At 38.8% G+C, this 12714-nt stretch overlaps 1 protein-coding gene across 5 annotated transcripts in view; it reads left to right on the top strand.

Moving 5' to 3' along the window:
• The first annotated feature begins 293 nt into the window (after positions 1–293).
• zfr2 (zinc finger RNA binding protein 2) overlaps positions 294–12714 on the top strand; it is a 45246-nt gene continuing 32825 nt past the window's right edge. For 2 of the 5 annotated variants that reach the window (XM_051947242.1, XM_022208966.2), the window contains exons 1-3: positions 294–434; positions 9608–9854; positions 11234–11351. In XM_051947242.1, the coding sequence (XP_051803202.1) occupies positions 382–434; positions 9608–9854; positions 11234–11351 (418 nt within the window). In that variant the 5' untranslated portion in view covers positions 294–381. The remainder of the gene's footprint in view (positions 435–9607; positions 9855–11233; positions 11352–12714) is intronic. The other 3 variants (XM_022208970.2, XM_022208969.2, XM_022208968.2) reach the window with 3 other exon arrangements.

Raw genomic sequence — 12714 nt, 5'->3', positions numbered from 1 at the left:
AAGAATTTTTTTGCCAAATTTGGGGGATTTTTTAAAAAAATAAAACTTTAAAGGGATGTTTTTGAGGAATTACTGGAATTTTCTTCCTGAAGGTTTTGCAAATTTTCAAAAAATTGAGGATTTTTTTTAGCTGAATTTTTAATTTTTTTTCAGACAAGGAAACAATAGGCACATTTTGGTGCCCGTAATGAAGACAACAGAAGGGTAAGCTATTTATGGATTTACCTGCGTCAGAATAATTTCACTAACGACCTGTGGGGGCAGCAACACGCCGCTGCTGAGTCCAACCTGCAGCAGCAGAAGAATAGAGTCCCGGTAGTACAGGGCGGTGAATCATCTCGATCCCGCTACTCTTTGTCAGTCTGTGCCGGAGATGCCAAGATGGCTGCTAGCAACTATTTCGGCTTCACACATGGTGCCGGTCCGCAATACAGGTAATTCAAGCGGCGTGTGTCGGTGTCAGCATGTGCGTGGACTCGCGGATGTCGGTTACCGGGGCCCATCGGCGGAGACACGGCGGGGTTCGCCTGCCCGGCGCTGCGGCGCTGCTCCGGTTAGCTTAACGTTAGCTAGCTGAGCCGCAGGCCGGTGCTGCTCGACCTGCTGCCTGACATTCGGTGAACCCTGGCGCGGTCACCGGCCACCGGAGAGCCGCCGTGGGAGGTCTGACTCTTTATCGGTAGTTTAGATAAAACGGCACGGTGAGGGTCTGTGTTACCGGGACGGCTAAGGGGCTTTTGGGGGAAGTTAACTGGGATGACTGCAGCTTTAATGGTTGAGGTTGTGTTCAGGATTAACGGAGCTAACTGTGGTGTAGCATCAGTGAAGGTGTTTGGACTCAAACCTGCTCATTTTATAATATTTTTATATTTAAAATTCACCTGCAGCTACAGACAGAAGCAGCCTCATGAGTTCTGGTCCCTCTAAGTAATTATATATAGAAATATTATAAATACTTGTGTGACACAAGTGGCAAAAAATAAAATTTTGGGTATTATTTGGGCTGTTGTAGCAGAAAACAACGAATTACACAATGATATGGCATCTCAGGGTCATCCAGTCCCTCTCTAAAAATGCAGGAAATTTAACGGTTTTCTCGACAGTTTTAAACATTACGGTCGTGATGCAGTAAAATGCATGTCTCATAATAAAGATGACAAAAAGCAGAGCGCAGAGGAACATTTAGTTTTGTGTGGGAAACATTTTATGACAGGTAGTTTAATTTTACCTGCTGATTTATTCACAAATGATGATTTAATTTTTAGTTAATGTCTACATTTAGCAAAATCCATGCAGTCTGTCTATTTTTGTTTAAAACGGTCCTTACACTAAACAGGTTGATTTTTATGACATTTTAGCTGAATAATGTTGCTTTTGGACTAGGAAAATGCCAAATTTGATTGTTGAAAACTGCTTAAAATTAGGTTTTTAATGCAGATGCAAGCAGAATAAGTTGATGGTTTCCTGGACCTCCGTACTTTAAAAAAAAAAAAAAAAATTACAGCAAAATTTGTTAGTTGTTTAACACACACAGACTGATCAAGGTGCAGCTAACATTTTAGTTTCATGTATATTACTATAGATTCATAATTTACTTCTAAATTAGTTAATTTCTGTCCTGATATTTCATAATACTGTTGAGTCTCAGCCCTAAAATTTATTACAGTCGGCTAAAGATGTATTTTCTGTGCCTTTTTAGGGTTTTAGTCCTTCATATTTGGGTTACTCGGGTAAATTCACACCATAAATATCACAGGAGGGTTTTAACCTGAATCTTTAAACTTGATAGGCTAACTCGTAATCTCATTGTCCTTCAGGAAAGAACTTCAGCCCAACAGCTGCTGCTTTAAAAATAACAGCGACTCGTCTTGACTTGAGAAAATAGTCGAAGAGAAGAAATCCTGAAGGGTATTTGGGGAGAAAAAGTAGATTTTTGTTTTTAATATTTCAAATTCTGTCCATGTGTGATAAGAAGCGAGCCAAAAATCAGATTAGAAAACAACAAAAACAAGACAAAATATTCCGAAATTGAGAAAAAAAATGGCAAAAGCAAAAACAAAACGACAAACGATAAGATAAATGACAGAAGAGAGACAATAAAAGACGAAAAACAACATGAATAAGACAAAATATTACAAAAATAAGACAAAAAATGACAAAGAAGAAAAAACGACAAAAGATAAGATAAATGACAAAAGCGAGACAAAAAAACAACATGAATAAGCAAAATATTACAAAATAAGACAGAAAAGGACAAAAGCGAGAAACAAAGCAACAAAAAAAGACACGAACGAGACAAAAAACCCGCAAAACGGCAAAAACACTACACAAAATAACAAAGCTAAACAAAAAATGACAAGACAAAAAACACAAGTGAGACAAAAAGGAAACAAAATGACAAAAACGAGAAACAAAATAACCAAAAATTTTGGACAAATGACAGAAGCAAGACAAAAAAAAACAAGACAGAATATTCCAAAAATGAGACACAAAATGACAAAAGAACAATCTAGTATTTTTCTTTATGATTAAAACAGCTTGTCATGGTCTAGAAATTATTATAAATTTACAGTTTCACACCCCTGTTTTAAGTCATTTTCTAAAAGGAAAAAGTCTAAATTCATCGATTGCGGCGTCCTAACTTTGGATATTTTTACATTTCTTTGCTCCTCTGCGGCAGGAAACTGAATTTCTCTGCGTTTTGGTCAGAACTGATCCACATTTTTCTCCATTTTCAGACATTTTTCAGACCAACCAGCTGATCCATTAATGCAGAAAATAATCCGCAGATTAATCAGCAGTGAAAACAATTAGTTGCAGCTCGACTTCATAACATTTCAGTCACAATGTAGGGGTTGTAGTCGCCTTTCAGAAAGTGGAAAACTGCATTAAATGAGTTAAATTTGTCCTTTAAAGTGTTTTCTTGTCATAACAACAACTGGATCTATTATATTCCAGGCCACAGATAATAAATCACACAGACTAGTTTAGTTTTTTGGCTTAACACCAGTCAAACCGCAGGACGTGGATCGTGTTTGACAAGTTTCTCTGAATCCTCAAACCTTTAATTTGACAGATAATTAATTAACGTGTGATGCAGCGATAATGCGGTCAGCGAGCCGTGAAAGTTTTCTGATTCATGTCTTGTTCCTGGACCGAAGTCAAACCAACAAACCTGACGAACAGGAGAGAGCTGATCATTCTGCACCACAAAGATCCTGCTTTTCCTTTAACGCTCGGTTCATTCAAGCCTTTAATTCCCCAGATTTTAGCACATGAGACTGTTTCCGTGTCGTAATGACTGGAATGTCTTCACCTGGAGAGACTGAATAATTCTACGAGGACCGGGGGGATTTTTGTGTAAATATTAGCACCCAGAGGTCTTTAAAAACCCACATTAATGCCTCGGTTCAACAGTCTTATCCAGGATTTACAGCCAAGAAAGTCTTTGCGCTTCTATTTCATGCGGCAGCTGTGAAGGAAAGGGACAAATAGTTCCAAAAAGTTCCAAAAATTCTCCTGCAAACTCACAAAAATCCATTTATTAGTGACGTTTTTGTGCTAGACTTTAATCAGACGACGTGTTTTACCAGCTTGACTGCATAGAGGAGCTTTTTTGAATCCACTGAAATTCTGTCTGTCATCATTTTTCAACCCCGTTAGCAGCATGTTTATCAGTTTGGAATCAAATCCTTTAAACCAGGGGTGTCAAACATGTGGCCCGCGGGCCAAAACTGGGCCGCCAGAGGGTCCAATCCGGCCCGACTTTGTAAAATGTAAAAATTCCAGAGAAGACAGTAACTGTAAATTTGCAGAACGCTAAACTTAAAATAATTTCTAGACATTGGCAAAGTAAAATACTAGATTGTTCTTTGGTCATTTTGTGTCTCATTTTTGTAACATTTTGTCTTGTTTTTGCGTTGTTTGTCGCGTGTTTTTGTTTTGTGGATTTATTTGTCTCGCTTGAGTTTGTCTATTTTTTCGTTTTGTTTCTCGCTTTTGTCATTTTTTTCCTCGTTTGTGTAATTTTTTTGTCTCGTTTTTGCCGTTTGTTCATTTTTTGCCAGTTTGTAAATTTTTTTGTCAAATTTTTTTGTCTTTTTTGTTTATCTAATTTTTTTGTCATTTTATTTCGTGTTCTTGTCATTTTGCATCTCGTTTTTGTAACATTTAGTTTGACTTTTGTCATTCTGATCATAAAGTAAAACACTCGGTTGTTCAGTTCCAGAAGACTAAATGTTTTTTTCTTTACAGATCCTCTGATCTGGACGTTTTAATGTGTAAATAAAAAACTGAGGCTGAATATCGCTCAAACTGAACTTACTTTTCTGAAGAAACTTAAGTTTTTTCATGATAATAAGATGAAAAAAAAAAGATAATTCCTTAAACATGAAAATTTTCAGAATGAACTTTTCTGCACTAAAACAGAGGAACCATTAGGAGTTGTGGTTGTTTTTCGGGCGTTATGCTGTGGTTTTACTGGTCACTGGAGATCAGACTGGGCTGAATGTGGAACCTGAACTAAGATCAGTTTGAGACCCCTGCTTTAAACTGATTAAATTGGAGAAAACTGCTGTATTCCAGGACGAGGTTCCAAGTAAATCAGATCAGTAAATGTATCACGGTTTAATTTATCCACTGGAACGTGCTGCTTCGTTCTCTTGCTCATTAGTTCGTCTCTTGTCGAGCTCTTCTCTGCTGTTTTGTTCCTACTTGAACGATTATTTCGTAAAATGCCGACTGATATAGATCTCTGTTGTTTGGCTGAAGGCCGCTGTAGCTGCAGAATATTCCAATGTGACAGCTCTGTTTCAGCTCTTACAGCTCTGGGATAGAAACTTCAGGAGGTTACATGCTGGCTGTCAAGCAGCCAAATCTTTGCTAACTGTGAAGCTTTTCGAGGGGATTCTGGAACATTTCTCACATGCTGTAACACTAAAGGTGGAGTTGTTTCTGGCTTCAGATGTGGTTTTAAACTCATTGCTGGTTTAAATGGTTGTGTTACCTCTTGTGGAGCTGATGGTCACGAAGCAGACTTTCTGTTTTTGGTCAGCATCGTCCTTTCTGCCAGCAGTAATGTTTTTATAGAAGTGAGGTTTCTTTTTCAGCGTTTCTCTCCTGTTCTTTGCTAATGTTGTTGTTCAGATGTGGAGTCTACAGTAAGAAAACTGTGTCTTCTTTATGCATAGATGGATAGATATGGATATAGACAGATATAAGTATGTACTTTCTCCTTATAGAAGAAAGCTCTTTTTTAGGAAAAACTCCAGGAACTTTAAGTCAGAGTAGGGTTGGGACGATACAAAAATTTCATATCACGATACATGGAATAAAAATTATCACGATAAGTAGGGTTATCGCGATACAAAATTTATGAAATAATTTGCCACATTCATGTCATCACAGGTGATTGAAATTCAGTGTGGAGTCTTGTCACAAGACTGTATTCAAACTTAAAAAAATTTAAATTGTTGATACTTAATACTTAATATTATTTACACTTGTGCCTCAAATAAATTGTCCTAACATATGTTGCCATGAAAGCATACCCCAAGAAAAATGAATGTTTTATAATTATTTGGGACAAAATCACTGACTTTGAATTGCAAAATTTCTGAGTTGTATCATGATATTTGACTTATATCTGCATGTATCACGATATCACGATAATATAAAAATGCCACAATACGATTATCGTGGGACACTTTTATCGCGATAGACAATAATATCGTGTATCGTCCCAACCCTAAGTCAGAGCAAAGAATCTTCTATCAGAATATTCTTGTAGATTGTAAAGGACAGCGAGAACGGTGTCGGTTTTCTGTTTTGAATAAAGCAGAGAAAAGTTGTTGAGTTCAACAAACTCTGCCTCTAAAATGAAGGAAAAACAACCCTTAAATCAGAGCAAATCCGACAAATTTCTCTTGTTTATTAGTCACGAAAAATAAGCAGCTTCTATGTTTGACTTGCAAAAGTAAAAAAAGTATAGTTTTATGAGTGCTGGTTCACTGAGCTGATGCTGCGTTATCGGTACATGTTGCAGAAGAGCAGATTTTCCATAAATATCTGCAGAATGACTGGCTGGAGATAAAATGTTCAGAGAGGAATGCAGCAAATCAGTTACTGACAAACTGAAACACTTGGACTTTTTGAAGAAAAAAGCATGAGAGATGACTGCAGTTTTACAAAAAGTGCAGCACTGATGAGTAATTTGTGTTTTCTCTGAGCGTTCGTCGTCCTGCCCTTCAGACACATCCGTGGTTCTTATCTCTGCAAATAAATAAGTAAAGAGGAGACATTAGGGCTGCAGGATGTTTTATTTTAAACAACTCTCCAGATAAACATCCATATTTAATGTTGGAATAATTCAAGGCACATCAGACGTGGTCGAGCAGAAGTAAGACAGAACACATGACAGCTTTTTCTCTTGTTTTTTTGTTTTTACATTATTTAGAAGTTTGTTGACACGCAGGTTTCACGTGTGTTCAGGAAAATGAGCAAAGAACAGGAGAGAAACCAGGCGTGAACTAACCATGATGTCACCCGTTGGTTTCAACGCCGAGAAAATGAAGCCCGGATTTTGCTACTTCCTGGTCGCCGTTTTGGATTTTTTGGAGCCAGTGACGTAAAAAGCGTCATCAAACAGACTAGACCGGAGAGCAACTAGGGGCAGGATTGGCTGAGGGCTCTCTTATCCCGCCCACATTTTACCGCAGAGGCTTCTGTTGCTGTCTATCAAGTATAGCCACGCCCCCTGGCTCCGCCAACTTTAACGATTTATTTAAAATTCAGTATTGATTTATTTTAAGATCGGCCACCTGATCTCTCATTTTGACCATGAAAACTAACGGGAAAAAAATCCTGAGCTGTAGAACATCAGTCTATCAAATTTTATTTTCTCCAAAAATGAATTGGGGTCTATGGAGAAAAAGCTTTTTGGAGCCAACCCTAGCGGACGGCGTGATATTGCAAGTTTTTGACACTTCCGGGTTGGCTTCAATTCTGGAGCCAGATGCTACGTCCACTATATATACAGTCTATGAGAGAAACACTGAAAAGGAAGATTTAATGACCTGAAACAGATATACACCCCCTGTCAAAAGTTTTGAGACGGGTTCTAATTTATTTGAATGAGAAAGTGTCTCAAAACTTTCGACAGGGAGTGTACTTTTAAGTCTTGCCTGCACATGAAGCATCAATTAATTCATTTGACCTTTTAAATCGGCACCACGAGGCCGAATCTGAATGTCATCCCCCAAAGCAAAAAATGCTTTCACACCATGTGAGAAAAGTTCTAAAAGTTTTACACTCCTATAACAAAATCTTCACTGTGGAAAGTTATTTTCAGTGCAGGCGGGCGTAATTAAGTGACGACAGAGGCGTGACGATTCTGACAGAAACAACCGGCGCACAATAAACAGTTATCTTTGGACTCGGCTTTGGCCACAGCCCTTAAAGATTTGAAGCTAAAATTCAACTTGAAAGATAAACAAAGGACGGCACTGAAGTGTTTCATTGAGAAGAAAGACGTATTTGGACTTATGCCGATGGGATATGACAAATCCTTAATATACCAGTTGGCTCCGCTGGTTGGGAAGCTAATGGGACTTAGCCACAATCCGCCGGCGCTCTCGGAACTACGTCAGCCTATTCGTTGCGCTGATTGGTTGTATACCTACCCAATTGCTGCAGAGGGATTTGATAGACATCCTTTTAGCCCGCCTCCCTCCCTGTTGAGCGGTCCTAGACCCTTGCGTCTTCAGAACATGGGTCTAGCGCGGCTAGGTTATCTTCAGACAGTTTGACCTGTAATTGGGGCTATATAAATAAAATCTGAAGTGAACTTTACAGAGTCGTCCGCTTGTTTGACATCTCTGATCCTAAATAATCGTTTCCAAGTTCAAGTCGTCTGGTTGAAAATGGTTGTATTTTTCTATATGCTGGTTTTCTGTGGCGTCTTGCGGTCCTAGCAGTTTGTTTTCCTTCACAAGCCTTTCCAAACCTTAACATGCTGTAACCCTGAGGTGTGAGGTTTGCTTCCAGTCGCAGACAGGAACCAGAACAGACATGTAGGTCAGCAGCTGAACTCCAACTGAAACTATTGATTAGTTTTCCTGTTTATTTTGGGTGGAATGTTGGGGATGGAGCCAGAAGCTGATGTTTAGAAATGGGTCAGAGGCTTCTTTTGGTCCACAGAAAGAAGACAGTTTCTTTACATTTTAATGTGTCGCCGTTTAGTATTTAAATTCCATCCATATGTCCTTCCAAACCGGCGTTCTAATGACTTCAGCAGCGTGTGTTCTTCTACGACCAGAAGGCATCGTTTAATTTTAGCCGCCTCGGGTTGGACTCTTACTAAAGATGCTGACAGCATCAGCTGCTGCCGTCTGCATCCGATAGCAAGAAAGCTGCACTCCACGCTGAATTTCACTTCAGCGTGGAGTGAAATTCACTGGATTTTGGTTGATTTTTTTTTCCAAATGTTCTTAAAGAAATTATTAGAAGTTTTACTGATATATATGGAATCACTTTAGATATTTGTAGGATTTTTTTGGAAGATTTCTATTCATTTTTAGAAATTTTTTTCAATTTTCATTTTTAAAATTTTTAAAATTTTTATTTCTGGCCAAATTTGGGGATTGTTTTTAAAATAAAACTTTCAAGGAATTTTCTTCCTGAAGGTTTTATAAATTTTTATAAATTTGGGGAATTTTTTGCTGAATTTTTTGATTTTTTTTTTTCCAGACAAGGAAACAATATTTTTTGGTAAATGAGGACAACAGGAGGGTTAAAGGGGAACTTCGGTTTTTTCAACCTGGGGTCTGTTTCCATATGTAATTTCATACATGTGAGTGATGGAGAAATGAATTTTCGACATAGCTCCAGTATTTAACCAGGCAGGCAGCTTAGCAGCTCAGCTAGCAGCTCAGCTAGCGAAAAGTATGGGGCAGCTGGCCCCCCCGCGTCAAAGTCCGCCCTAACGTGCTTTTTTCCCACACTGACCGGCTCAGATAGTCTCAATGAGTGTCCCACAACATGCTAGAGATGAGAAGTGAATGAAAACCTCCACATTACCAGGCGATCGCTCTTTGTTGTGGTCTGTATCCAAATCTCAGGACGCTAGAAACCAAATCTCGTTCCGAAATCGCGCGATAGCTCGCGCCAAAACCGGTGTTGCCAGACGAACGGATCCGAATATTCAGTCCGTCTCTGTCTCCGCCTCACCCTGAATATTCGGGTATTCGTCTTTACTAGGGCTCGAATATGCGGAGACCAGAAACCACTATTCAGGCTAGCCCTAGAAACGATGAACTGAGGCTGAATGCTGCTGGAATTTAACGTATATTTCTAAAGAATTTTTAGGTTCTTCATGATGTTTTTTAAAAAGGTATTTGATTGTGTGTGAACATTTTCAGAATGTCCTGTTTTGCACTAAGATGAAGGGAAATATTTGGTTATTTATGTTCTGTTATTCTCTGATTTTACTGCTCCGGCCCACGTGGAATCAAACTGGGATGTATTTGGCCCCTGAACTAAGCTGAGTTTGCCGTCCCTGCTCTGAACTTTGCCGTCACTTTCAGACTGATGCTGTCTCTGTCTCCCCCAGCACCCAGCCTCCCCCGGCCTACTCCCATCCCTCCACGGCCAGCTACAGCGTCCAGCAGGCTCCGGCCGTGGCTCATGCGGTGACGGCCTCCTACTCTCCGGCTCCGGTCCAGGCGGCCCGACCCGTGGCCTCGGCCTCCTATCCGGCCTATCAGAGCCACCAGGCGCCTCCAGACTACAGCTACAGGCAGCCGGACCCCCCTCAGCCCACCACCACCCCCCAGACGTACCAGGTATACTCGGACACGGTCAGTCGCTCTTTTTGCTTCTCCTGTAATTTCTGCTCCTCAGTTTCATGTTGGATTTTCTTTTTGTGGCTTTATTTAGAGCCACTAAGACACCAGATGGGTCTCTACTACGAAGCAGGTTCACCATACCCAGAATATTTTTTATCTGGCTTCACTAAACGGGACAGCTAAAGTCTGGGGCGGCTTGATAAGACAGCTCAGGGTTTCTAAATCTAGATATGAGTGGAAAGGAGTGACATTTTTCTCTCAAGAAGAACAAAATATAAACTTGTACAGTTTCATTCATGTAGCTTTTATCCAAAGGAACGCACGTCTGAGAGTAGATAAACACAAGCGAGGGTCTAGTCAGGAGGAAACAACCTGGATCAAGCAAAGATCAAACAAGTTCAAGTGTGAAAAAACACTTACTTCATATATATAGACATTAACTGCAGATTGTAAATTTAAAATAATTTCTAGACAAGTTGTTTTGATCATAAAGTGATATATTGCTCATTGCTCTTTTGTGGCTTTGTGTCTCATTTCTGTAATATTTTGTCTTTTTTTTGTTGTTTTTTGTCTGATTTCTGTCATTTGTCTCATATTTTTGTGTTTTTTGTCTGATTTGTCATTTGTCTCATGTTTTTGTTGTTTTCTTGTATGATTTCTGTCATTTGTCATGTTTTTGTTGTTTGTCTGATTTCTGTCATTTGTCTCAAGCTTTTGTTGTTTTTTTTGTCTGATTTCTGTCATTTGTCTCATGCTTTTGTTGTTTTTTGTCTAATTTTTGTCATTTTGTGCCTCATTTTTTGTAACGTTTTTTTAAAGTTTTTTCTCTTGTGCGACTGTTGTTGTTTTGATCATGACTAAAGGTTGTGTTCCTTTGCAGACACTCTGATCTGTAAATTGTAGTGTGTAGATTGATAAACTAAGGCTGATTATTGTTGAAATTGGATTTATTTTTCTGAAGAAACTTCAGGTTGTTCATAATGTTTTGATCATTACATGCAAACATTTGAAGAACATGCTTTTTTGCACAAAAACAAAGGAAAACGTGGAGTTTTTTTTGGGTTAATATGCTGTATTTTAACTGCTCTGGCCCACTTCAGATCAAACTGGGCTGAATGTGGCCCAGCAGGATAAAATACTGGTGCTTGTTTTTTAAGGGAGCTGGTTAGCAGGAGGTGTTTTAATACACGTTTGCCCACAAGTTAGCTCTGAAACCACAGAGTTAAAGCTGAAGTCAGCTCCCTAAACCCAAATCCTGCTTCACAGAGCCCACCTCGAGGCAGACGGCACTCCAGAAGATTTTAACGTACCGCCATAGCCAGCATGTTGTGAACTGCTGCAGCGTTGTTCTACTAATATTTATGGAGTGAATCCTCTCTTGTAAACACCAGCAGGACAACTACAGTTATGGACGCCCCGCTGCCGTGACGACCTACGACAACAAACAGTACTACCAGACGAGTATAGCCACGGCTCAGAGGACGCCTACAGATAACTACTACCAGACTGGTGAGTGCTTTCATCTCCCCGTTGTGTCTCGTGTTACAGTCGGTGTTGGGTGAAAAGTCAGTGCTGTAGTTTTGGCATATTCTAGGGTGGGTAGATGATAGCGCTGCAGCTAAAGTCGAGTGTTCTATCGATTATTCTGGCACACTGGAAAAAATGCCCCTCTCAAAACAAGAGAAAAAACTTATTTCAAAGAACTTTACATTGAAATAAGTGAAAAAATCTGCCAATAGAAGAAGTGAAAACTGGCTTGATGAGATTTCTTGAAATAAGATGTGATATTTAGAATATTGAGATCTTAAAATTAGCTGGAAAACTTATTTTAAGCTCTATTTTACCAAGACTGTCAAGCTTAGGTGTCTTAACCCTCCTCTTGTCCTCATTTACGGCACCAAAAAATTGTTTCCTTGTCTGAAAAAAATCCAAAAACTCAGCAAAAAAAATTCCCCAAATTTATAAAAAAAAAATTGCAAAATCTTTAAGAAGAAAATTCCTTAAAAGTTTCCTTTAAATCCCTAAATTTGAAATTAAAATTTAAAAAATAATTTTTAAAAAAAGGAAAATTGTAAATATTTTCAAGAATGAATAAGAATCTCCCAAAAAAAATCCTAAAAATATCTAATGTGATTGCATATATCAGTAAAACTTGTAATATTTTCTTGAAGAACATTCAAGAAAAAAATCAAACAAAATCCAGCGAATTTCACAGGATTTTGGTTGATTTTTTTCTGAATGTTCTAAAAGAAACATTTTTTAACCTTTCTTTTTTTTTCCATCAAAAAATGTTCAAAAATTTCCCCCAAAACTTTGAAAATGTGGAAGTTTTCAATGTAAAAATGGTTATTTTTTTTACATTTTCAAACTTCAAATGGGCCAATTTGACCTGCAGGAGAACAACGAGGCTTAAAACAGGATCATTTCAAGATTGTTCGACTTAACAAGATATTTAACATGCGATGTCTTAAAACAAGTCCCTCTGTCTTGCTGAAATGTCTCTTGTTTAGTAAATTTATGTTAAATCAAGTGGAATGAAACATTGCGATGAAAAATGAGACAAACAGACTTGGTAAGATTTTGAGTTTTTGCAGTGCAATTAATTGAGTAATCGGATTCTGCACTGGGCATGCACATTACAGCAGCAAAGAGGAAGTGAGCGTGGGAAACTATACGATGACTGAGAACTCTTACAGCTGGATCTCAACGTCTTTCTGGGCCCATAAAATGAAAAACCTGATAGAAATGTGGCCGCCGTCCTCATGAAAGTCGTCTCCTTGTGCCGCTGTGCTCTGCTCCTTATGCTCCTGCAACACCTTCAACATTCAGTAGTTTGTATTTGCCACATGCTGATGCTGTACATGCAGTCAAT

Source organism: Acanthochromis polyacanthus, chromosome 4, assembly GCF_021347895.1.
Source record: "Acanthochromis polyacanthus isolate Apoly-LR-REF ecotype Palm Island chromosome 4, KAUST_Apoly_ChrSc, whole genome shotgun sequence".
Classification (NCBI taxonomy): Eukaryota; Metazoa; Chordata; class Actinopteri; family Pomacentridae; genus Acanthochromis; species Acanthochromis polyacanthus.
The sequence above is the reverse complement of the archived record's forward strand: the minus strand, read 5'-3'. Positions and strand labels throughout refer to the sequence as shown.